Below are 27,088 nucleotides of genomic sequence, written 5' to 3' on the forward strand. Positions count from 1 at the left end.
AATTCTCAGGAATTTTGTGAGCCACTTGTCAAACATAGCTTTTGCTAAAAATTAAATTGGCTAGGCACAGCAGTTCACATCTTTAATCTTTTTTTTTTTTTGAGACGGAGTCTTGCTCTGTCACCCAGGCTGGAGTGCAGTGGCACGATCTCAGCTCACTGCAAGCTCCGCCTCCTGGGTTCATGCCTTTCTCCTGCCTCAGCCTCCTGAGTAGCTGGGACTACAGGGGCCCGCCACCAGGCCCGGCTAATTTTTTTGTATTTTTAGTAGAGACAGGGTTTCACTGTGTTAGCTGGGATGATCTTGATCTCCTGTCCTTGTGATCCACCTGCCTGGGCCTCCCAAAGTGCTGGGATTACAGGCATGAGCCACCGCACCCCACCACATCTTTAATCTTAACACTTTGGGAGGCCGGGGCGGGAGGATTGCTTGACGCCAGGAGTTCAAGACCAGCCTGAGCAACAGTGAGACCCCTCCTACAAAAAAGCAATGATAATAATAAATAAAAATAAAATAAATTTTAAATAAGAATTATAGAAACTCACAATTGAGCAGATTATATTAAAAACAAAGGTTATAGACATTCCAAGTGTTTCACTTCCTAATTATTTTCCTCCATTCTGCTACCTCTGCTCTCCCAGTTATTTAGATCTTACAGATCTGTGTGGTAGAAATTCTGTATACTGGTGAGCTTCTGCACACCTCTTTCTAACCCCATGCTCGGCGACTATGCATTGGTAGCTTGAAACAGGCTCTGGTGGGAGTATTTGTGCCACATTCATGCATATGCTTGGCTTCTCTCCAGACAGCACTTCTTCTTGCTCTTGGTTCTCTCCCTCTGGCTGAGTGTGGACCACAGGCTCAGAATGACTCAGACCTCCTTGAGGAGAAGCAGAAACTCTTTATCCCAGTGCTTCTCTCTTTAAGCTCGTATGTTTCCACGGGTTGAGGAAAAGTCATTGTGATGGCTTAAAGAGCTTTCGTCATTCCATCTTTCAGTCTGTTGATTATATGTGGGATTAAAAATAAGCAATGTGTTGATACTATCAGCTGAACACACTAAATCAGCTTTCTTAGTTAATAACAGCAGTAGAAATTAAAGCGAGAATGAGCTGCCAGTGATTACAGCCAGACACATGGTTCACTGTACGTGTCAACAGGTCCAATTTCCACTGGAATTTTCCACCTAGAATGATAAAGTCTGATTTCAGTCCACTGGTGATCATTGGCTCAGGAGACACCTTCTGCAGGAAACTCTTCCTGCCTGCTGCTTCCACAGAGTAGGGGAGGCAGCTCCTGCGTGTTTCCCCAAAACCCTGGGCACACCTTTGACACTACAGTACAGAGAGGTTGGCCAGTTTGTATTAAATGCCTTCTCAAATCAGATGATCCATCTGTAAGATGCTGCTCAAGAACACTGAAATTCACCAGCAAGCCTTTAGTAATTATGAGGTACGGTCTGCTATTAGAGAAATAAAACAAGTGAATCAAATAGGATTAACCCCTTCAAATGACTTAACTAGGTATTTCTCACAAGTAATAAAGAAGAAATTCCTTTCATTCTGTTGCGGATAACCAGAAACAAGGAACTGCGGGGTTTCTAACAATAATTAACAGCCTGTTATAGATGCTGCTTCTAAACATGATGACAGTTTGCATTTCTCTTGTTGAGGATAATAGCAAAACTTTCCCATTAAAACCAAAAACTAATCCCTTATTTGAAATCTCACTTATAGCAGATTATCAAGCATTTATCTAGATGATTTCAAGTAACCACATATTTGTCTCCACTTTTCCCCAAGCTGTCATTTTGGAATAATAGCCTAACTCAGCAAGAAGATGAATTGAGTCACTCTTATAGCTCAATAAATCAAGCAGGAGGGTATGAGTTTAGATTTCCTCGTAATATTAATCTCAATCTTCTTTGGTAAAATTATTTTCCTCTATTTTTAAGAGTAATCATTCTGTATGTAATATAACTCTAATTGCTACCTGTAGCAACCACAAAACCTTAATGAGTTAGCACAGCAAAGGCACGTTTCTTGATCCTGTCACAGTTCAGGATGGGTCAGTGGATCTGGGCAGCAAAGTGCTCTCTTCCATGTAGTGACTCAGGAACCCAAACTCCTTGCATTTGGGGCTCTGCTGTTTTCTAGGTTTCAAAGTCTCCTCTGGCTCCTCTGCATCTGGCCATAGGCAAGAAAAGAAAAGTGGACAGTTGTGCAGAGGTGTTATGGCCAAGCTTGTTGGGGGCCTTCTTTTCACTTTCACCCACATTCTGTTGATCAATACTCAGTTATGAAGCCAGAGCCCAACTCTAAGGCAAGGCTGTGTGCCTGGGGAGAAAAGGGAATGGCATTGGTAAACACATTTGTTCGGTCAATTTTGCACCATGACAAAATTTTCAAGTTCTTTGTGGTCTTGGGCTATAGAGAGGATGCAGAGTGTAGTGGTTGAGACCGTGTCCTCAAATCAAACTGCTGGTATCCAAATTCCATCTCTACCATTTACTAGTTGGTGAATTGGGCAAGTAACATAGCCTCTCTCTGTGCCTCAGGGTCCTCCTCTGTAAAATGAGGAAAATAGTAGAACGTATAGAGTTTGTGAGAGAATCAACTGACTTTCCATGTACAAATGTTTAGAACAGTGCCCAGAATATAATGAACAAAATATAAATGTTTGTAAAACAAAATGTTTGGCTGGATGGGGTGGCTCACGCCTGTAATCCCAGCACCTTGGGAGGCCAAGGTGGGTGGATCACCTGAGGTCAAGACCAGGTTGGCCAACATGGCAAAAGCCCGTCTCTACTAAAAAATACAAAAAATTAAGGGGGCATGGTGGTGGGTGCCTATCATCCCAGCTACTTGGGAGACTGAGGCAGAAGAATTGCTTGAACCGGGGAGGCAGAGGTTGCAGTGAGCCGAGATCATGCCATTGCGCTCCAGCCTGGGTGCGACTCTGTCGCCAAAAAAACAAAAAATAAATATTTTGAAAAATGAGATCTGTGCGTGTGCCTATAATCCCAGCTACTTGGGAGGCTGAGGCAGGAGAATCACTTGAACCCGGGAGGTGGAGGTTGCAGTGAGCTGAGATTGAGCCACTGCACTCCAGCCTGGGTGACAGAGCGAGACTCCCTCTCAAAAAAAGTAAAAATAAAATAAAAATTAAAAAAAATGAGATTAGTAACAAAGAGACTTAATTTCCCGTGTGCTATGTTGTAATTTGGGTATATTGCCATTCAGTTGGAGGATGTTTCAGTTCAACTGTAAAAATACTTTATTGAGCAACATTATTTGTAATGTGCAGAGTACGACCATAGAATCTGAATAAGCAGACTCGTCACTGAATCAAAGGAAACAGCATATTTTCCCCACCAAATTTGCCTTTTAAGTTCTGTGACTCAATCCATGGTCACATCAGCGTCGTGATCTCGATTTCCTCTCTTGAAATGCCAGGTCTCATCTGGGCCCCTGAGAGTGGAAAAAGGTGCAGGCCCAGGACCAAAAGGGCTCCTTCAGTGGCCTAGGGCCCAGGGGATGCTGTCGATGTCACTCTGTTAAGAGATGCCTCATCTATCCACTCGGTACTCAGATCGTTCCTGATCTATTTGCACTAACATACTAGCTTTTCGAGTTATGATCCACATTTCAGAATATTGCTTGATTTTACAAAACACATGAGGGCAATATGATGCGATTTCTCCATATGTAGTCTCCATCTGAGGAGCAGGTTGGGTATAACAGGCTCTTTCTCTTGCAGCTGGATGACTGTACTCTGCAGCTCTCTCACAATGGCGCCTACCTGGATTTGGAGGCCACCCTGGCAGAGCAGCGGGATGAGTTGGAAGGCTTCCAGGATGACGCTGGGTAAGAGCAACTGTTGACCCTGCTGACTGGTCCCCACCTACCAGGAAATGGGGGTACATTGAGGCCTTAAAATATTTAGGAGGAACTACCATGGCTTTGACCTTCTCTTAATTCTCAATCACACATGAGGGAGATGTAAGTGACTCATCAGTGGTGACTGCAGACCTGTTTCCATTTTGAGTAACTTTTCTTGATGGGTGCTCGGGAGTAGCCTTTCCTAGGAACATTTGTGGTAATCAAGCACATGGTATTTATATTCTAAGTTATTTTAAAATCACATATCACAATTAAATAGGTATTTTCCAGCCAGCTGTGGTGGCTCACACCTGTAGTCCCAGCTACTCGGGAGGCTGAGGTGGGAGGATCGCTTGAGCCTGGGAGGCCGAGGCTGCAGTGAGTCATAATTGTGCCACTGCACTCCAGCTTGGATAAAAGGGCAAGACCTTGTCTCTAAAAATGAATAAATAAATAGATATTTTCCAGATTTTAGTGGATTCGCAACTATTTTAGATATTGTATTCAATGATAATTTACTGGATATTTTCTTAGCAGATGCTCTAGAAGATAGTTTTATATGGTATCATCTTTTAAACTCATTACTGTGGAAAAAATAATTAATTATGTTAATGTCAACTTACTTTTTGCCCATACCTAGAATTGCTTAATACGCTTGCTGAATAAAGAAATACTCTGAGTCCAAATAAAGCAATATGCTCATAAAAAATCAGAGATGTGCACAGAAAGTGAAACCTCTCTAGGAATATACCCATGTAAGTAGCCATTCTTATATTTGCTAGATTACTGAAATAGCCTCTGATAGGGCCCCACCTTTCTCCTTCTTATTTTTATTTATTTATTTTTTGAGACAGGGTCTCACTCCAGCTGTCCAGGTTGGAGTGCAGTGGCATGATCTCAGCTCACTGCAGCCTCTCGAGTAGCTGGGACTGCAGACACGTGCCACTGTGCCCAGCTAATTGTGCGTGTGTGTGTGTGTGTGTGTGTGTGTGTGTGTGTGTGTGTATGTGTATGTTATTTTTGAGATGGAATCTTGTTGTGTTGCCCAGGCTGGAGTGCAGTGGTGTGATCTTGGCTTACTGCAACCTCTGCCTCCCAGGTTCCAGTGATTCTCCTGCCTCAGCCTCCCAAGTAGCTGGGACTACAGGCACGCACCACCATGCCTGGCTAATTTTTGTATGTTTTAGTAGATATGGGGTTTTGTCATGTTGCCCAGGCTGGTCTTGAACTCCTGAACTCAAGCAATTCACCCTCAGCTTCCCTAAGTGCTGGGATTACAGGTGTGAGTCACCATGCCCAGCCTACTTCTTATCCATCTCGAACCAAGTGTATCTCTGATTTCATCACCCTCCTCTTCAGGAAACTTAAGAGGTTCCCTGATACTTTCCAAATAATGCTCAGCTATCTTAATCTGTTGTCCAGGAGCCCCCAAAAGTTGTTTGAAACCACTTTGTCTGAGTTAAAAATATGGTCCACTGGATACTATCTGGGAGTTCTCATTTTTCACAAATAGCTCAATTAATGGAGAAAAATTGGAACCTTCTTAGTTTCATGTAGCTGTTTGACTTTAGTATGTACTGATGGCTTCCTGGGTTTCCCCTGTTTTAACACCCTTCACAATTTATGATCATTGATTATGCTGCTAGTTGCCCCTCTTCTCTACTGCTAACACTCCACTAGGCCAGAACCATGCCTGTCTGAATGTCCAGTACTTGGCATTTTCTCAGCATGTTTCAGGCACTTAGCAAATACTGGTGGCCAGGTGAATGGCCCATTGCCAGAATGGATTCCTGAATAGCATGGCCACATGCACCAAAAAGACCAAGGTCCTTGTTAGGATTCAGCAGGGTGCTCTGAGGATACCCTTCTTGTCTCCAGAGTGGTAGTAGTAAGGGGCACACCAATAGTATGTGAGAAAGGATCCTGGAAACCACTATAGGCTGGGCATATGAGAGGGGTATCTTAAGTCACACCAGATTCTACTTACTGCTATATTTAAAATTAACACTATTAGGCTGACAGACTTGGGGAAGTTCCGTTGCAATAGTTTTTATCAAGTATTTGACAGTGACATCCTTTCATGTAAGTTGTCAGAATGCAGGCTAGATGATAGTGTAATTGAATGACTTCATGGTTCATTGATCAAACAGACCCCGGGAATGTTATGAATAGATCATTGTCAGCTTGAAAAATGTCTCTAGTGGTGTTATGCTTGATGACTTTGTTCTCATTTTTGTTTTCTTCTTTTTTATCAAAACTTGAATGATTTGGAGATGGCAGCTGAGAAAAAAAGTGCTAATGTATTGATAAAAGCAATAAGAATAAAGGGTGTGGGAGAAGAGTAATATTTTTGGATCAGCTACTATGCCAGATACTATATTAGGCTCCCTATTCACAGGCTTTTTAATAATTAATTATCATACTAGTCAAGTAATTGGATTTTATTGTCTCAGTTTTTCATCTGAGAAAACCAAGGGTCAGGAGTTAAATTACATGTCTGGGGTGGCAAAGCCAGGTTTGAACACAGGTGTGACCAATTCCCAAGACTATGCTCTTCTGCCATCCCAATTTAGGTTCTATGCAGCATGTACATTTGCGCCTTTGGTGGCATGAGATTGGTTCCTGCAAGGACAATTGGTCCTGGTCTAAAACACTGTCTCCAGTTGAAACAGCTTTGTTGCCATCATCCATCACTGACGCTACAGTTTGCCTGGGCAACACCTGTCTCCAGATGCTGGCAGTTCCTCCACAGCTGTTCCTAAAGAGCCAGGGCATCCTGCTGTAAGCTCCCCAGAGTAGATCCTGGTGCTTGTATTCTCACTTTGTTCCCTCTAAATCATCACTTGGCCATGAGTCCATTGAATAGGTAGAGGTCGAATGCCATTTCTGTACTCTAGTAGCTAGGGTTGCTGGGAAAATGTGTTATGGCAAGATGAGAAGGTGGGACTCGAGACTTGGGAACCTGCAAACAGAGGAAGGTAGCCCAAAAGATATTGGATAGTTACACATTTAAAATTTGTTTAGAAAAATTTAAATTTTAAATTATTTTTGATAGGGTCTTTCTTTGTCACCCAGGCTGGAGTGCAGTGGTGCAGTCACAGCTCACTGCAGCCTCCATCTGCCAGGCTCAAATGATTCTCCTGCTCTGGCTAAGTTTTGTATTTTTTTTGTAGAGACGGGGTCTCCCTATGTTGCCCAGGCTGGTCTGGAGCTCCTGGACTCAAAACAATCCTCCTGTCTTAGCCTCTCAAAGAGTTGGAATTATAGGCATGCGTAGCTACGCGTTTGACAAGTGTGCCCCCAGATCACCCCAGAGTGAGGTTTTGTATCTTTGAAATAGACCTTTTAGGTCCTCTCCTAGATGTGTGGCATTTGACAAAGTCTGTGTGTCTCTCATGAGTGGGAGTTAAAATATAATTGCTTCCCGGTTAAGATTTGCCCTTTGGAGGTATGAAAATGGCAAATACCATTTTTTTCTCTTGATTTATTTGTGTCAGTTATAGTAAAATGTCTGCTAATATTGCAGCCATCTAATGAATATGTATGAATCTGTGTGAAAATTGTGATGTTTTTCATACCGTGTGTTCTGAGTTTCCTTGCTGGAGGATTTTGCTTCTTTGTTCTTGTCCATTACCCTGCACTTTTATGCCAAGATTAACTTGTTTAGAATTATCACTCAGGCTCTAGCTAGTCAGAGAATAGGCGAAAGACCTTCAAAAGTGGAAGGACAAAGCAATTATTATGCTAACAAAACAGAACCAGGTCTGTTCACTGTTCATCGCCTTCTGAGGCCAGGGAAATTAGCAAGCATGACATGGTGCAGCAGACACAGAAGCCTGCAGCCTCCAGGTTATTTTTCCTGACATTGTCATTGTGTGGCCTTGGGCAAGCCACTTTACCTCTGATAGGAGTTTATAAAATGAGGACACTTATAACATTTATTTACAGAATAAGGAAAATATGGCCCAATCCCATTTCCCTTTCTGTATGAAGAGGGGTCCTGATGGGGTCTCTGGCACCTGAGGAGAGCAGTGTAGCTTAATGGTTAGGGACACAGGCTTTACGGTTAGTCTCATGGTTGTTTGACCTTGGGGATGTAACTTCACCTCTCTGAACCTCAATTTCCTTATAATTCGGGGCAATATTATCAATACTGCCTCTTTGGGTTGTTTTGAAGTAAAATATAATAATGTATCTAAAACATTAACTATTTCTTGATACATAATACACACTCAAAACTGTTAGCTTCTGTTATAATTACAGTCCAGTTCTGGGAAGATGATACATTGAAATGGGAACCACTGGAATTTAGACCCAGAGGATTCTATGCAGGTCAGGTGCCCTGAGATCTCCACTTTTAGTTAAGAGACCTCGATGGAGGTTTGCCCACAGGGCTGAGCTGGGCCAGAACCTCTACTCTTTTGCCTGTTGCTACCCTCCGTGTCTCTGAAAGGAAACCAGTGCCAGCCTGGGTCCACAGGGCACTGTCGTGGAGAAGGTGGGCTTTTAGGCAAGCCCTGGAGGAGATAGTGGCTTTGGGTATTTGGAAGGTGCAGCAGGTGGGAGTGTGACTTGACCCAAGAGTGGACCTGAGAACCACAATGTTCTCATGAGGGACATCATGAGGACCAGTGTGGTGGCTGGACATGGCATACACATTCACAGGTGCTCCTAACTTCGGGTAACTTGGGGCGTTCACCTTTTCCTCAGCATGACTCCCTTCAGGCCTGTGCCACAGGGTTGGCTGTGAAAATGGCTGGTGCTTACTGCCTGTGTCATGCTGTTCACTTTCTCTCATTTGCCAAGGGGGCTGGTAGTCCTCCCACCCTGGGCCCACGTGTCTATGTGAGGTTGGTGGCTTAGAAATCATGGCTGGATGTGCATCTGGGAAAGGGTAAGAAGGGCCGTGCAGAGGCCCATCTGCAGGGGTACATGGGTCCCACCAGCTTTGTGACCAACCTGTTTAGGGGAACCCAGGGATTTGGGACTGGCTCTGCTTTTATTCTTGGACACCTGACTTCTCAGCCTGCAGAGCATGGGCCCTGAGGCTCATGAACCTCTGAGGTTTCTGTACAATTTGTGGGTTTGTGGGATTTTGGTGGGGAGGTATTTCAAAGCCTTCATCAGATTCTCAAAGAGGTCTTTGCGTCTCAAAATATCAGATTTGAAGGAATAAAAAGCAGTTTCTTCTTCTTATGGTATAATACAAAAGTCAACCTCACCCTTTCACACATTTGTCCAAGTTTCCTCTGCATTTTAGATGGGGGGGAATGGGAAATCATGGAATAGACTTTGAACATAAGTATAAAAATCTACTGAACCTAAAAAACCAAACCGAAACAAGCAACCAACAAAACCCCCATGTTAAGAGAGAGATTCTGGTGAGGGTGTGGAAGGGAGGAAAGGTAGACATTCCCTGATTTTTTTTTCCCCCCTCTTAGGGTAGTTATCCTGAGCGGAGGGTGCAGGTGTGTTGGCTGAAGCCTTGTGGCTAATCAGTGACAGGTTTGAAGGAGCTCCTGTCTTCATAGTGCTATGCAAGGCTCAAAGTGCAGGCCATCAAGTTCTGCCTCTGCTCTCAGTGGGGGAGAAAACTGGCCCTTTAAAACCGAAGGAGCCATTAGGGGTGAGTTCAGCTGGGTTGAGTGGGTAACCCAGAGGCGCTGCATACCAGCTCCAGGTGCCAGAACTGCTGATCTCTAGGTTCTGGCTTCAGAAGGTTTGGAGTGAGGTTCAGAATCTTGCCTTTTTTAAAAAAGCTGTCCAGGCCGGGCACGGTGGCTCATGCCTATAATCCCAGCACTTTGGGAGGCCAAGGTGGGTGGATCACTTGAGGTTAGGAGTTCGAGACCAGCCTGGCCAACATGGAGAAACTCTGTCTCTACTAAAAATACAAAAAAGTAGCCGGGCATGGTGGCTCACACCTGTAGTCCCAGCAGGACTGAGGCAGGAGAATTGCTTGAACCTGGGAGGTGGAGGTTGCAGTGAGCCTAGATCATACAACTATACTCAAGCCTGGGTGACAGAGCAAGACACCGTCTCAAAAAAAAAAAAAAAAAAAAAGCTGTCCAGATTGTTGGATATTTGTTTGGGAACCTGCAGCATAGGTTCTCAGTCTTAGAGAATATTCCCACCCCCTGTAGAACTTTAGAACCTTCCCTGCCACGCCTAGCCTCAGGTTCATGAAAGCAGAACTCAGGGGTGGGCCCAGGGCCCAGGGCCCAGGCAGCGGTGATTTTCAAATCTCCCAGGTGATTTCAGTGTGCAGTCAAAGTTGAGAATCACTGTGTGAGGAACACTGGCATTCCTGAAAAGGCTGCAGTAAGTCAGGCAAGAATGAAGTAATTCCCATGCTGAATGGACACTGAAATCAAAGGTTCTAAATGCCTTTAAATGCCAGGATGTATGAGGGCAAAGATGGTGTCAGGTAGGTGTGTGGGTTGGAGTCAGAAGAAAAATGACCTGCAAAGAGAGCCCCCCACAGAACTCCTTAAGTGATGAGGGGACTATGGGTGGGGGTGAGCGGGAAGAACTTGGAGTGGGAGGCCTTGGTCAGATGTAACCCCCTTTGGGGACAAGCAAGGAGTGGCCTAATTAACCTAAACCTGGTAGCCAAGGGAGGTGAGTGAATTGGGGCTTCACCCAGGGTTGGGGAGGGAGGGGGCTGGGAATCTGGAGCCATGGGGCCAGCTCGTGTAGAGCAGGACAGGAGAATGGAGTGGACATGTATCATTAGAGGAATAGTGCACAGAATGGTGGACTAGTTAGGGAAATAGTGAGAGGATAGAGTGGAGGCAATTTTGAAAGGGGAAGAGGGGTTTATACCTATTAGTCTGAGGTTATGGCAAGCCACACACAAGGTGTGGGATGGCTAGTGAGAAATGTTGGCTGGGGACCCAGGTGAGAAGGCTGGAGTACTGGAGAGGCTGGGGGTGCTTCCTTGGAGGGAGCTACAGAGTCTGGAGGTCTTGTCCCGGAGGGCCAACCATAGGATGCAGGTGAGGAGAGGACCAGGCCCTGGCTGTAGGGACTAGAAAGTTAGTAGTCACCCAGGTGGCAGTACCCAGATGATCCACTGAAACCATAACCCAGGTGTTGTACATCAGTAAGAGACTCAGGTTTAGCCGCATGTGACAAAGAACCCAGGTAACAGTGGCTTAAAATTTTTGACTATATTTTTTATCATGAAAAAAAGTGGATATTAAGACAATGAAAAGACAAGTCACAGACTGGGAGAAAATATTTGCAAAATGTATCTGATGGAGTACATGTATCCAAAATATACAAAGCACTCTTAAAACTTAATAAGAAAACAACCTGATTAAAAAATGGGCAAAAGATCTGAACAGGTATGTCACTAAAGACATTCAGATGGTAAATAAGCATATAGAAAGATCCAATATGACATGTCAGTATAATGTAAAATGTAAATTAAAAAAATGAGATATCACTATACCCCTTAGAATGACTAAACTAAAGAAAACACTGATATCACCAAATGCTGGCAAAGATGTGGAGCAACAGGAACTCTCATTCATTGCTGGTGGGAATGCAAAATGACACAGCCACTTTGGAAGACAGTCTGGTAGTTTCTTACAAAGCTAAACATAGGCTTACCATACAATTTGGCAATCATGCTTCTGGGTATTTACTCAAATGAGTTGAAAACTTATGTCCATGCAAAAGCCTGCACACATTTTTGCAGCAGCTTTATTCATAATTGCCAAAATTTGGAAGCAAGATGTCCTTCTGTAGTTGAATGGGTAAACAAACCATAGTATTCGTCCATTCCATGAAGTAATTTTTATTTAGCAATAAAAAGAAATGAGCAATCAAGCTAGAAAAGACATGGGGGAACCTTAAATGCACATTGTGAAGTTAAACCAGTCTGAAAAAGCTACATACTGTGAGTCCAGCTATATGACATTCCAAGAAAGGCAAAAAGCTATGGTGACAGTGAAAAGATCCTGTTGCCAGGGGTAGGAGTTGAGGTTGGGAGATGGGTAGGGAGGGATGGAGCACAGGGGATCTTTAGGACAGTGTCAACACTCTGTATGTTGTTGTAATGTTGGATCCAGAACGTTATGTGTTTGTGAAAACCCATAGAACTGTTCAACACAGTGAATTATAAACTACAGACTTGTTAATAATGTTCAATATCGGTTAATCTGTTGTAACAGATTAACATCTTGCACACTAATGCAAGATGTTACTAGGAGAAACAGGTGGGTGGGGAGGGGCAGTGTGGATATATGGGAACATTCTCTACTTTCTGTGAAATTTTTCTACAAAACAAAAGCCACTCTAAGAAAATCAGTGGATAATTATACAGTTTCAAGGACAATATGTTGATTCCATGACATTCTTAGGAACCCGGGCTTGTTTTATCTTTTTGCCCTACCATCCTTAGGATCTGGCTTTTGTCTTTCGTGTTTCATCATAGTTACAAAGCAGCCGCCCCACACCCTTGTCATATCAAGACAGGGAGGCATGTATTGGTTAGGATGCAGTGTTCTCTGTTGCAACCAAGAAATCCCCCAATATGGCAATTTAAATAAAATAAAAGTTTTTTTCTTGTATAAGATTCCAAATATAGGCAGTCCTCTTTGGAAGAGTAAAATAGCTATAGCATCCTCAGCGCAAGGATTCCATCTCTGGGTCCGGGTGGCTGCTTCCACTCTTACCATCTCATCTGCATCTCAGCCCCTAGAAAGAAGGAAAGGGACGAAGGGAGTGTATGCCTATTTCTGTGTGCACATGGCTTTCACTCACATGATTTTGGCCAGAGGCTGAAGGTCACAGTATGAATTGTGGGCTGTATCCAGCTAACCTTCCTCTGCTGTCACTGTGAATATTAGGTGACAGCTGATGGTCCCTGCCTTAGGTGAGAAGAGTGAAGTGTAGTGTTGGTGCTGGCTGGGTGTACTGCTTTTAAAGAGCTTTCCAGAAGCTCCACCAGCGACTTCCACCTATAGTTCAACGATGAGAACTGTGCCACATTGTGGAATATACATTGTCACTCCAAACACAATTGGATTCCCATTATAAGGCAGAAAGGGAAATAGGCATTGAGTGGGTAACCAGCAGCATCTGCCTCTGCAAGGAGAGATGACATTTCAAAGAATGGGCAGTTGAGTACACTGTGTCACAAAGGCAAGTTGTGAGAGGGGCAAGGCAAGGCCGGGAGTGGTGAGCAGGAGATTCAGGGTATCCTGAAGAAGGAGAAGCAGAAGGGAAAGCAGGATTTCCCAGGAGCTGAAATCTGTGAACAGCTTGGACAAGGGCTCTGTCCCATCACAGGGTACATGAGGGTGGAAGACAAAAGAATGAGCTAATCAGGATGTCAAGGACCTCATACCAGACACAAAGATGAACTAAAAACAGACCATAGTCCTAAATGTAAGAGCCAAAACAAACTCCCAGAGGAAAACACAAGCAAGTCTCCATGACTGGGTTAGGCAAAGTCATGGTTCCTGCCACATGTGCTTTCCATGTCTTAGATATGACAAAAGCATAAGTGACAAGAGAAAAAAAACAAGTTTGGACTTCATCAAAATTAAAGCCTTTTGCACCCCCAAAAGAGATAATTGGTAAAGTGAAAACACAAGCCACAGAATGGGAGAAAATGTTTGTATATCATATATCTGGTATCTGATGACCTTGGAGACATTAGGCCATGTGAAATAAGCCAAACACAAAAAGGTGACATACTGTTTAATTTCATGTGTATGAGATGGACAGAAAAGACACATCTCTAGAGAGGCAGAGTATATTGGTGGTTGCCTCTTGCTGAGTATGGGGACAGGGAGCAATTGCAGATGGGTAAGAGGGTTTGGGGTTGTTTTTGCATTGATGAAAAAGTTAAAAAAGTTAGATTGTAATGACTTTACAACTCCACGAAGATACTAATAATCAGGGAATTATATCCATAAAGCAGGTGGATTTTATGGTACCTACATTATACCTCATTAAAGCTTATAAAAAACGTGTCAGGGAATGACTATGGAAGAGAGACACTGAGCTGGTGATGGCCTGGCTAGGTGCGGGGAGAAGCTTCTGTGATGAGTGGTCACTAGCTTAGTGGAAGTGGACTGAGAAAGTTCATTCCGTCTGCCTCATGTCTTGTTGAATCAAGGGTGAAGGAAACTGGAAGATGAGATAACCAGACTGGCCTCTCCGAGAAGGTGTCTAGAGAGGTTACTTGTTTTGGTAGATCCCTTTTCCCCAACTGCACAAACTTCACATTTTGGTCATAGGACGTGTTGCCCAGGGTGCTTCCACCTGGATTCCCTGTGTGTCTCGGACTCCTCACACCTTCCAGTTAAAGTAGATGACTCATTCCTCAGAGGCTGACACACTCAGGGTTGCTTACACAGGAGGCACAGACATTAGTATCATCCCTTGAGAAAATTACAAGGCTGCATCACTGGAACTTTAATGAAGAACAGGAAAAAGCATCAAATAATAACAAATAAATTATTATTGTCAATTCTTGAAAGGGCAGTGAAGAGAGAACGAGAAAAAGGAATGATAAGAGAGGTGGGAGGAATGAGAAGAGGCAGACAAAAATGAAGCAAGAGACATACAGAAAGTGAGAGAATATCCAGATATTAAGACAAATGGAACGAGGGAGGGGAAGTGGCTGAAAGAACAGTAATATCGACAAGGGGATTACTTAACATTATTCAGCATTTATTACATGCCAGCCATGTCCACAGTATGTTACTTGCATTGATTGATTGAATTCTCACACCCTCAGAAGGTAGACATTATTATCTTATTTTACAGACAATAAAGCCAAGCCTCAGAGAAGTGAAGTAACTTGTCCAAGATCACACAGCTGGCTTCAGAGTCGCTGTTTTTCTACCTCTACAGTCTGCCAGGGGAGAACAGAACACACCTGGAGATTAATGTAGTGGCAACTGCCTCTCTTGCTTAAACTTTGAGCTTCTGGGCAAGTTAATCTTAGCGATCTCTGTCCTTTTACTAGCTGATGACTGGTTCAAATCCTCCTCCATCTCTTTATCCCTGAGATGGAGTGCCAGTTGAGCCCCACAGCCCCAGAAGCTTACTAAGAGCTTTTTACTCCTGGGGCAACTGTTGAGGGGGCCCTTGTCCCTACTTTTGCCAGATGGTGAAACATCTGTTTCTATCCTTGACTGAAACTATAGTTTATTTCTTCTAATTTAAGTGGAGGAGTACTTGGGAACATTGATTCCACTGTTGGTTGCTAGAGAAAGTCATCAAGCTTCTGGTTCTATACCACTCAATAAAATAATGTAAGCACTTCTTGTAGTCACAAAGGGCTTTATATGTTACTCTTGTAAAAAGGCTCCCTCGAGACACAGGGTCGGAACTGAAACACACAGGTTTCTGTGAGCCTTAGTTGGTTAAACTAGACTTTTCCCAAGGCCACTGATATTATTGTAGCAGAAATCTGTGTATTCTGAGAAGGCGGGACGTTTCAGAAAGTTATTTTAGCAGTAGCACCGTCATGTCCCTGGTGTGTGTGCCTCAACAGGGGTTTCCTTGAGTTGCTTATCTATTTTAGATAGTCCCCTTGGCACTTGGGTAGCCTTGGCCTTAGCCTTGGTTGTGAGCAGCCCATTGGTTGTGGCTGCCTCCTCTAAAGAGTGGCTGTTCAGAAGCTGATGATGTTTCCCTGGCAGTGGCTGTGTTGATAGGAAAAGAATCTGAGTCTCCCTGGGGAGAATAAGGTCAAGCTGAGCCGCCTTGCCTTCTGGGTCACTGGAATTCTGGGTACTTGGTGCATTGCACTTCATCTTGCTGCAAAAACACAGACTCAAAAGGCGTGGCAGCTGTAAAACTAACCCAGAATGCTGGTATCAGGGAGAAAAGGATGGTTAAGGTGAGTACATACTGACAGTCTCTCTTTGAAATGTGGAAGCCCTATGAAGGCAGATATCAAATTTTGTATTAGTCAGGGATCTCCAGAGACACAGAACCGAGAGAATATCTACCTATCTCATATGGATTGGCTCTGTGTCCCCAACTGAACCTCATCTCAAATTGTAATCCTCACGTGTGGAGGGAGGGACCTGGTGGGAGGTGATTGATTCATGGGGGCAGTTTCCCCCATGCTGTTCTCATGATAGTGAGTGAATTTTCATGAAAGCGTATGCTTTAAAAGTGTTTGGCAGTCCCCCTGCCCCCCGCCTACCCCCCCCCCCAGCTTGCTTTCTTCACATCCAGCTTGTGAAGAAGGTGCTTCTTTCCCTTTACCTTCCACCATGATTGTAAATTTCCTGAGGCCTCCACAGCCATGTGGGGAGTACATACTGAGGCCTCCCCAGCCATGTGGGGAGTACATACTGAATTATATCCATAAAGCAGGTGGGTTTTATGGTACCTACATTATACCTCATTAAAGCTTATAAAAAAATGTGTCAGGGAATGACTATGGAAGAGAGACACTGAGCTGGTGATGGCCTGGCTAGGTACGGGGAGAAGCTTCTGTGATGAGTGGTCACTAGCTTAGTGGAAGTGGACTGAGAAAGTTCATTCCGTCTGCCTCATGTCTTGTTGAATCAAGGGTGAAGGAAACTGGAAGATGAGATAACCAGACTGGCCTCTCTGAGAAGGTGTCTAGAGAGGTGACCTGTTTGGTAAGTCAATTGAACCTCTTTCCTTGTAAATTAGCCAGTCTCAGGCAGTTCTTTAGAGCAGTGTGAAACGGACCAATTCTCTCTCTGTCATCTGTGTAATCTATCTCGAAATATTTATTTTTAAGGAATTGGCTCATGCAGTTGTGGGGACTGGCAAATCTGAAATCTGTAGGGCAGGCTAGCAGGCTGGAAATGCAGGTGGGGTTTCTATATTCCTGTCTTAAAGCTCCATATACTTTGTGCATCTCATAGAGTACATCTCATATGTATGTATGAGTTAAGAAAATAATAGTCCAAAGATATAAATCTTGAGAGACTGTCAGTGTGAATTCACTGTAAGCAGCTTAGCATCCTTTTCTCCCTGATACTGGCACCAGTGGAATGAAGGAATGAATAAGAGGAGTGCACATCTCGGGGGCAGCTCTGCGGAGGTGATAGGGGCACTGACTCTAGGGTCAGACTGCCTGGGTTGAGTCTGAGCTCTGTCTCTTTCTAGCTCTGTGACTTCAGCTCCATCGCTTAACTTTTCTGGGTCTCGATTTCCTTATCTTTAGAATGTCATGTTATCTACCTGTATTTGTCCATTTTCACACTACTATAAAGATGTACCCGAGGCTGGGTAATTTATAAAGGAAAGAGGTTTAATTGACTCACTGTTCTGCATGGCTGGGGAGGCCTCAGGAAACTTACAATCGTGGCAGAAGGTGAAGGAGAAGCAAAGGCACATCTTACATGGTGGCAGGTAAGAGTGAGTGAGAAAGCAAAGTGGGAAAAGCCCGTTATAAAACCATCGATCTTATGAGAACTCACTCACTATCACAAGGACAGCATGGGGGAAACCACCCCCATGATCCGATCACCTCCCACCAGGTCCCTCCCTCACACCCGGGGATTATAAGTCAAGATGAGATTTGGGTGGAGACACAAAGCCTAACCATATCACTACGTTATAGACATTTTCTTTTTTTTTTTTTTTTTTTTTTTTTTTTTTGAGACGGAGTCTTGCGCTGTCGCCCAGGCTGGAGTCTGGAGTGCAGTGGCCGGATCTCAGCTCACTGCAAGCTCCGCCTCCTGGGTTCCCGCCATTCTCGTGCCTCAGCCTCCCGAGTAGCTGGGACTACAGGCGCCCGCCACCGCGCCCGGCTAGTTTTTTGTATTTTTTTAGTAGAGACGGGGTTTCACCGTATTAGCCAGGATGGTCTCGATCTCCTGACCTCGTGATCCGCCCGTCTCGGCCTCCCAAAGTGCTGGGATTACAGGCTTGAGCCACCGCGCCCGGCCCGTTATAGACATTTTCTGAAGACTAAATCTGTATTAAGTACTTAGAACCTCTTCTGGCACATGATAAGCATTCCATAAATGTTAACGACTACTATTATTTCTGAACCCAAACTGACATAGTGTCCCATAGTGGGGAAGGGAGATGCCTATGATTCTTTAATTTTCCTTTGAAAGTTTTAGCCATGAAAGAAGAAAAGGGTATATTTACTGGAAAGGCAGGGATAAAATGATTATCTTTAAACAGATATGATTATTTCCCTAAAAGAAGCCAAAGGACTTAGCACAAAGATTTTTAGAATCAGTGGTAGTAGGAAAATGGCCATATGTAAAAGAAATACATAAAAATGAAACTTTCTCCAATATATCAGTTTTAACTAATTAGAAAATATAGTGGTGGAGGGAAGCTACCAAATTTAAAGGTACCTTATGGTGGATGTCCTTTGTTTTATTTTATTTAAATACACACACACACACACACACACACACACACACACACACACACACACACATAGAGAGAGAGCAAGCAATATGTGAAAATACAAGATCAAATAAGGTTTTTCCTAAGAAGTCAAGAAGAATTACATATATATGTGTATATAATATATATGTTATATATATGTAAAACTGTTATATTGGACTCTAATTCTTGAACTCTTAGGATAAGTCTTATATGGTCCTGTTGTATTATTTTTACATATGATGTAATTTGATTTCCCAATGTTTTCTTAGATTTTTGCATCTTAGATTTTCAGTGTGTCTTTTTGGTTAGGTTTTAGTACTAAGGTTACACCAGTTCCCTAAAACCCAGGGACTCTTTTTATCCTTTGTAAGCCTTAGAGAAGGTTATACAGTGAGGCAGTTGTGTAGTGAAAGGCAGGATGGTGCAGGTGACTGTGGAGTCAGATTCTGTGCTTTCAGCCCTGCTTCTGTTTCCACCAGCCTCTTATGCAAGTTACACCATTTCTGCAAGCTTTGTTTTCCTCATCTACAAAATGGACACAGAAGTAGTACCTACATCAAAGGTGGGTGGAAGCAGGGATAGGGAAGGGTGAGAGGTCACAGATGCCCACCTGTGAACCTGGCTGAATCTGGCTACACTCTTCACCCACTTGCCTCTTCCTTAGGTGGTCCCCTCCTTTTCTCTGAACCTGAGATCTGGGGCCTCCTCCCTGCCTCAGCCTGCTTCCACCATCGTTGGCTCCCAGTTCCATGCAGGTTTCTTCATGTATAGGATTTTGTGTACAGCAGCAGATAAGGTAGGAGGTAGAATATTGAAGCAGAGGAATTGTGATTAAACTTCTAAAAAAAAGGACTTTTTTTTTTCTTCTATGCTTTCTTAAATTCCATTAGGGTTTAGCTTAACAAACCAATTGCCTGGTTTCTCAGCACCTGGAAAAGATGGTGGGCTTGCTGTGTCTTGGCAGTCATAGTTTTCACTGAGGGGCCTGGAATCCCAGAGCGACCACCCTACATGCTCACCGTGGGTCTAGAGAATTATGTGGGGAAACACACTCAAAGTGCAACTTTGCAATTGTTTGAAGATACAAGAAGATACAGAATGGACCCTTTCTGAAATTCTCCAGAACTTGGGGCATTCTGAAATGTCTTCCCTAGCCAACTCATGCTTTTTCTCTCTGTGGGCATCAATAGCATGTCCTTTGTCTCCTATTCATTTGACATTTACCATTGACTTATAACTGCTGGTAATGCAAATTACAGAAAATCCTTGAGATTGGAAGACTAGGATTTACTGTTTCTAACAGTTAGAGCCCATCTCCTGGCAGGGGTTCACTGATTTTCTGCTCCTGGCTGCTGTCCCTGCTACCCCAGAAAACCTTTCTTGGCAAGTTAAACAAAAAGCTGTCTATAATTCAATTCGGTGCACTTAAATCAAAACTTTCTTCTGGTCTGGTCAGAAGAGTTAGAGGAGTGTTCATACCAGGGTTTTTGAGAGTGAGAGTTTTTTTGTGAAGAATATGTTTTTGCAGATATCCGTGTTTACAGGAATCTTGAACTTGTCTTCTGTAGACATTGTTTGTTGGCTACAAGCTTCTTGAGACTAACGCCTTGCATATAAAAAATGTAAAACAAACAAATGAACAAAGGAAAATGGAGGGGCTCACTGAATTTTGAGGGGACTCTGAATGCAGACTCTCTACCTGAAGCAGCTGCTCAGCTGGAGGCTACTGCATGCTTTGCAATTATGCAGCTGGGTTTCCTTTTTTCTTTAAAAGAATCTATATTAGTCTGTTCTCATGCTGCTGATAAAGACATACTTGAGACTGGGTAAGTTATAAAGAAAAAGAGGTTTAATGGACTCACAGTTCCTCATTGCTGGGGAGGCCTCACAATTATGGTGGAAGGTGAAGGAGGAGCAAAGGCACATCTTGCATGGTAGCAGGCAAGAGAGTGTGTGCAGGGGAACTACCCTTTATCAAACCATCAGATCTCATGAGAGTTATTCACTCTCATGAGAATGTCCCCATAATTCAATTACTTCCCATGACTTGTGAGGATTATGGGAGCTACAATTCCAGATGATATTTCAGTGGAGACGCAACCAAATCATATCAGAATCAACAAACCATTGTTTAAACCATACTTCTGTCTCTTACCTGGTTGGAAGAATAAAAAATGTAATTGATGTAGTCATTACTGTGAATTCATAATCACAGTATTAGTAGCGTGCCTTGGTGAGATCTGTGTTCCCTTCTGTCCAACACAACCACACACCAGGAGGCAGGAAAGCACTTCCAGATTCTGTTATACATTAAGCCCTGGTGGGGAGAGGTGAGGATGGACAGGGAATCTCACTTCCAAGAGCCCTGCCATACTACCTGCTGCCGTGCTGTTGGCTGGCTCTGCTTTTCCTTTGTCCACTGCCTTCCTCTTTCTCCAAACTTCAAAGTCTTTGTTCCTGCTGGGTAGCCAGGACTTATGTTTTCTCCCGTTTATCTCCTTCTACCAACTGCTCTGTGCTTTGGTTCCTCTCTGCATAAAGCAGGATGGGCCCTAGTGGGAGTGGAACTGGGGAGGTCTGCCCTTTTTCTTCCTTATGAGAAATGCAGTGAGAAGGAAGCAGAGGTGAGATGGGGTGTGGGGTAAATTGGCATTTCTGATAATAAGTAGTCTGTAAGCCTTCTTTTGTAGATTCCCATTTTCCTGTAAAAGTATAAGAGAAAAGCCAACAGTCTTGAATTGATACACAGTAAAGCAGTTCTGATTACCCCATGATGTGTTCCCTTTTCCTATATCTGCCCTCACCCCCACCAAAAGGTAAAAATAGCCATGAGAATGATCAAGCAGATCTGTGTTGTTACATTCCAGGAATTTTACTTCATGGACACAGATTTTAAAATTTTCCCAACATGGTCAAGCACGACTATGTGCAGAATCTGTGGATGGAATGAGTTGATGGAGCTTGGCAGTGAGATGCATGTGCCAAACCAACAAAGTCAGAATTCTTTATTTTATTTTTGTGAAAGGCCTGCTATGTCAACATCATTTCAGGATAGATTCTTGTTCAGTGTGGGTCTCTGCTTCTCTGGATCCCCACTTAGGTGGGTATGTCAGAACCTTCACGTGGATTGACAGCACGTGAGGTGTCTCTGCTGACTCCTCTGATGCCCCTGTTTTGTCTCCTGTCTCGTTAGGCGGGGCAAGAAGCACAGCATCATCCTAAGGACGCAGCTGTCGGTGAGGGTCCATGCCTGCATCGGTGAGTGACATCTGCCCTCAGGAACTAAACGCATGATGAAAAACGCGACTTATGGGAATAAAATAAAGATTAACTGTTATTCTATCTGTTTGCACTAGCCCCTATCATTAGTTCTTAGAGTTTTAGTGAAACAATTTCCAGCAGTGATTCATTCCAGCTTCCTCTGCTGTTTGGTTAGTGACTGGAGCGTGAGGTAAGACAGCTTGCTGGTGAGGTTCCTTTTGGCAGTGCTGGGGGAGATGTTCTTCTGGGGACTGTGCCATTGTGAACCTCTGGTGCATTGACCTGCTCTTCAGGTGCCTCCTGGTGGCTCTGTGAGGAGTGCCTGTGGGGAATTGGAGTCTGGGGCTCCAGGTGGTTATCAGATGACTAAAAGGAAAATCTTGGGTCAGTACAGGATGAGGGTACATGCGGATACAGGGCAAGATGCTCTTCAGCGAGCAAATGTATTTGTGGTTCAGAATGGCTTGCTGTGGGAGGCCCAGTTTCCTCCTTGTATTGGGCCAAGTTGCGGGAAGAATATAATGTCATAAAAAGGAAAAAAGAACTAAATTTCACTTTATGCCTAGAAGTTTTTAGTATCTGAGTAATTTTGCTTTTGTTTAATATATGGTGTGGTCTTCATTTAATCCTCTAATCGAAAGAGCATAGATCATCCTGTTGAGACCTAGTCTGCAGCCTCAACGTATTCATGGGTGGAGTGGAGGAAATTATTTCTGGTCCCTCCTTCACTCTGCTTCTCTATTGGAGACCCAGGGATGGGGGGACCCAGGGCTGGAGATGGAGGGAAATCCATGTCATTTCACTTGATTTGGTGTGGAGGGTGGTGAGGTTGCAAGTGTCTTGGGTAACAACCTTTGCCTGACTCTGCAGCCAGAGAATAATTGTGTCAGGGTGTCAGGAGTATTGGTAATCTTGTTGGAAACAAGGTAAGACCCGTAGGACCTCCAGCCAACATTGACTATTCTGCTTCTCAACTGCTTGTAGCACTGAGTAAATGTACGATGTATATGGGCACTTATATTAAATCAGTGGCTTTTTTATTACCCACTTCATGTTTTCCCAGTGATGTCATATGTATAAATCATGTGTATCTATAGGAAAGGTCTGTGACATGACTTTGGATAAACTTCCCCCTTACACTCATCCCAGATCTAGAACAAATCCAGGCACGAAACATGTACTGAACACTGTTGAAACACAGTTGATAACTACCAGAAATTTGGGACATGAATATGAATTGGTTTTTCCTAGGAATAGTAAGGCGGCAGAAAGCAGACTTGTACGAAAATGAGCTCAATCCAAATCCAAATGATTTTAAGGAAACTCCTTTGCCATATGTACTCAAAAATTTCAGTTACACGATTTTTAAAAAACAGCTTTGTGTTATTGACTTGTCTTATGAACTTCCGTATCCTGTCGTCCCATGTGATAGGTGTAAGATGTGTGACATCTTATCCTGTGGCATACTGAGACTGACAGCCCCTCAAGCCCGCAGTCAACCCAGGATACATGTGCTCCCTGCTCTAGGGGTTGACCTGGGGCTGGCGGAGTCGGGGTGCTTGCTCACATACCTCCTTATGCCAATTGCACTGGGTTATCAAATTATGTAATTTAATGAAATAGTACCAAATATTTCATACACTAATTAAATATGACTACCTAAAGGTCACTGCTTCTTTGAAAGTTCACTATTTTGGAAAAGACTCAAAATTAGTCACTACAGAAGCATTTCTGTCAATGTAAATGTGTTATGATAACTATAAAAGGTGAGGGGGAATATTATAAAAATCTAAGAGGATTCTACTCTTCATAAGCATCTTGAGCTCTGTTAGACTTCAAAGAAACTGAGACTGGAAATCAGACCTTGTTATTGGAGTGAATTATAAAAGAAGGTCTACGTGGAATTCCAATGGGTAGATCCTTATTCAGAGAACTATTTGTGCCTCATCACAGGTAGACTGGCATGTTTCGCTGTAATAGCTACGAGTGCAAAATGTTTTAAGGTCTTATATATGTTTATTTAATTTTTATGTATTGTTTTCAAAAGGATTTTCTGCTTTAATCAGCTTTTACCATTAATTGCCTCAGGCCTGATTATGTCAGATGAGAGGATTTGGCTCAATAAACTAACAGCAGCACCCAAAAAGGAAAAGTTTTTCCTTTGTATTAAAAGCCTTAAAATTCCATTTCCTACTATTAGCAAGATCTGGAATAGAGTTATTATAATAGCACTAAATATTATCCTTTGGTTATGTATAGAAAATGGAACGTGTGCATCATGTTCATGAAGTACCTTCCCCTGTTGTGACATATTCTTGCCCTTTCTGAATGGCAGTGTTCGTTGAGATTTCTTAGGGATAAAGAAAACAATACCTGGAACAATTTTGCGTCAAAATGACAATGGGAAATATGACAAGGAGAAAATAAACCTTTTTCACTTCAGTTGTTTTAGTCCTTGTTTCTTCTTAAGGTTATTTCCCTCTTTGCCGTAGAAGAAATAGTTGAAATAGTAATGCTATAGGTGTGGGGCACAGTGGCTGCTGTCTCAGCCTAGCGCCGCATGCAACTCCCCTGAAGACGTTCCTTCCACCCACGATTGGCCTGGAAGGATGCAGGACCAGCTTTTGTCTCCTGGGCCTAAAATGCTATCAAGTAAATGCCTCTAAAATAATGCTTTCTTCACCCTACATTCTCTTCTCCTTCATTCCTGTTTTCATTAAGTAGAGGAATGTTTAGAATCCAGGATTGTATGTTAACGAGTTAGAGGTGACATGCTTTTGGAATTCTCTAGTGTTCACTTTGGAACCCAGCACCCATTGGGATGAGTGTGTGGTGGGTGAGCCTTTATGGTTAGCAGCCCAGCAACCCTCACGAAAAATGAAGGCCACAGGGCTCTGCTTTGATGGTTACAGCTAGCAGCTGAAGCAGGTCTTTTCTGATAGTGTAGCGGCTCTGAAGCATTTGGCAGGAGGTGGAATGAGATTTTGGTATAGAGAGAGGCCTCAAGCTTTTGTACCTCTGTGCTTATCTCCACTGTAATTTTTATTTCTTTGTGCATTTTTGGTATGACCACTTGATATTGCAGTGAATGCTGCAGCACTTGCCTTCTTAATCTAGCTTCGATCTTTCAAAGAAATGAAAATTTTGACGGTCATATCGTGGGCATACACTTACAGATAAGAATTAAGACATGTATGATAGACATGAGAAGTCTGTATTTTATGAGGTTAGCTAGAGAAAATAAATTTTTTGGTCCCTGAAAAGTGATCCTATTTCCAGACACCAGAAAAATGTTCAGAGGGCCAACTGGCTCTGATAACTAAATCTCATCATGAAAAGAAAGGAACTAAAAAATTGTGGGTAAGGAATGGTATCTAGGATTTTAAAAAAATAAGGTTTGAAGTTGTTAGGACCCTAAAGTTAATATGTGAGTGTTTTTTACTGGCTGGCTTTGAAGGCATTTTGTTGGGTCAAAAACCTCTGGGCTTCAATTTTCTGAAGCAGATCCTGTCTTCCCATTAAGAAAGTAAAACCCTGGCTATTGATTCTCTGGGTTCCAGGAGGCCTGTCCTTTCAAGTGTCCAACATTGAGTTAAACAAAAGTGTAAAATTTGGACGAAGCTTCCAAAATGTCATTTATACTTGCAGCTGTGAAAGAACCCTGGCACAAAGGGCCTTTAGAGGCATTTGAGAATCCTATGAGATGATGAGGTCTGCTTGTGAGGGACAGAGATGAGTCAGGCAGAGGCTGCCAAGGGGGCTGAAGTGACTGATCTCTGCATAAGATGCATCTAATTACTCAGATGGTCAAGTCACAGGGACAAAGGCAACTTTTAAAGGCAAGAAAATGATATGAGAGAAGGCTACTTCATCCATTAATGCCAGTTTCCAGCAACAGAAACATCAACAGAAAAAGCCATCAATGTATAATTTGCAAGGCATTTTTCTCTTGCAGGCCCTATCATGCAGCCACGTGCTTTACACTATATTGTTATAGCAAAGAGATGAATTATGAACAGTGCAACATTTCCTCAAGAAGAACCTTCTAGTGCAATAGTAATGAAGGGGATTCATCTCATAGCCAGCCGATTTAGGAGCGTTGGCCCCTGGGGCGCTGTGTTGAGCAAGGTCCTGAGGCTGTGTGCAGTCTTAATGGGAAAGGATCCTGCATCGGTACCCGCTTCTACTGGTGGTGATGGAGGTGGTGTACGTATGTGTGCCATTGGGTAGCAGTTCCGGTGAGGTACAGGTTTTGTCCAGTGCTTGAGCCTCCTGTAGCTACAGTATACGGGTCCCTGGGCTTCTATATTCGAAAGGTGGAAAATGAGCTGTAATTCATGACCTCCAACACCTGTCCCCTCTCCTTTCTTTCCAGTCCCTTTCCAGGTTCTGCCTTTCTTCTTCAGTCTGTGAATCTGAGCATGGCTTCTCTCCCACGTCATTGTGTTTTGTGACCAGCCCAGGTACCACCTTCTTCCACCTCTGGGTGTCTTTCCCTCTAATCAATTTGAGCTGGTTTCTCATAGCTGAGCCCTCCTGGCTTGCAGGGAGGCCCCTCTCTAGCTTCCTTTTCTGACATTTCACTAGCCCCTAGGTTGGCCTTTGGAAAATTAGCTGGATTCTCATGTGGTCCTTACTGCTTCTTGGCTCTGTGTCAGTTTGGAATTTCCATAAAAACTAGAGGTTTCCTATGGGAAACAGCAAATTGTCTTTTTGACATTCTTGGCCTGACAGCACTCAGGTGCTGTTTCTGTGCTAGCTAATAAGGATGAGGCTCATGGAGTACTCTGTGCTGAGAGACATGAGGCCTGAATGGTGATGTGTGTGTGCTTGGGCACCTGGCTCCTCTGGGTGCTTGCTGTAGGATCCACACAGATGCAGCTGGCCCTCTGTGGTCTACTCCATGGCAGACTCCCCACATGTCTGCTGTATGCTGCAGAAAGGGAATAAAGCTGGCTGTTCCCTGACTGGGAGACACCCCTGTCCCACCCCCTGGCCATCTGTTCCCCTCTGCCCACCTGCCCTGCCTTCATTGACTCCAGGCCCTGGACCTGGGCTTCTGGCTGGCTCTATCCTGCATTCCACAAGAGGCTGCTTCTGCTCCTGTCCTGCCTCTACCATGCAGCTTTGGTTTGGAGCTGTGGGTGGTACATCCTCTTTGCCCTGTCCCTGGACATCATGGTGGCCAAGCTCACAGTGTCCTGGCTGTTCTTCTCCCTGGTGGCATCAGGTGCATTGAGTCATCACATTTCCTATTTTCTGTTCTTTGATGCCGGGATCCTCTGATTCTCCAGAAGCCCTGGAAACCATCTCTCATTCTTCCAAAGATGTTCATCTTCTTCCAAAGGCTCGTGAGTGGCCAACTGCAGCTTCAGCATGAGATGGGTTTGACACTGAGTCTCCCCTTGCAGCAGGAGACTCCCAGTGCTTGGTCCTTTAAAAATAAAGATAAAAAACCTCCTCTCTTTTACACCCCAAGTCTGTGACCTGTTTCTGCCTGTGGTTCTGTTTTCTAGGTGAAAACGAGCTCTGTGAGTTAATCAGATAAGTACCTCCCATCATCTGTTTCCCATTAATCT

At 43.6% G+C, this 27,088-nt stretch overlaps 1 protein-coding gene across 9 annotated transcripts in view; it reads left to right on the plus strand.

The window, feature by feature from the left end:
• FHOD3 (formin homology 2 domain containing 3) overlaps nt 1–27,088 on the plus strand; it is a 498,596-nt gene that overhangs the window by 58,663 nt on the left and 412,845 nt on the right. For 7 of the 9 annotated variants that reach the window (XM_030925939.1, XM_030925940.1, XM_030925941.1 and 4 more), the window contains exons 2-3: nt 3,760–3,866; nt 21,442–21,506. In XM_030925939.1, coding sequence (XP_030781799.1) covers nt 3,760–3,866; nt 21,442–21,506 — 172 coding nt within the window. Of the gene's footprint in view, nt 1–3,759; nt 3,867–4,616; nt 4,637–15,664; nt 15,751–21,441; nt 21,507–27,088 lie in introns of those variants that run through there. The other 2 variants (XM_010385335.2, XM_010385318.2) reach the window with 2 other exon arrangements.

This window comes from Rhinopithecus roxellana, chromosome 21 (assembly GCF_007565055.1).
Source record: "Rhinopithecus roxellana isolate Shanxi Qingling chromosome 21, ASM756505v1, whole genome shotgun sequence".
NCBI classification, from domain to species: Eukaryota; Metazoa; Chordata; class Mammalia; order Primates; family Cercopithecidae; genus Rhinopithecus; species Rhinopithecus roxellana.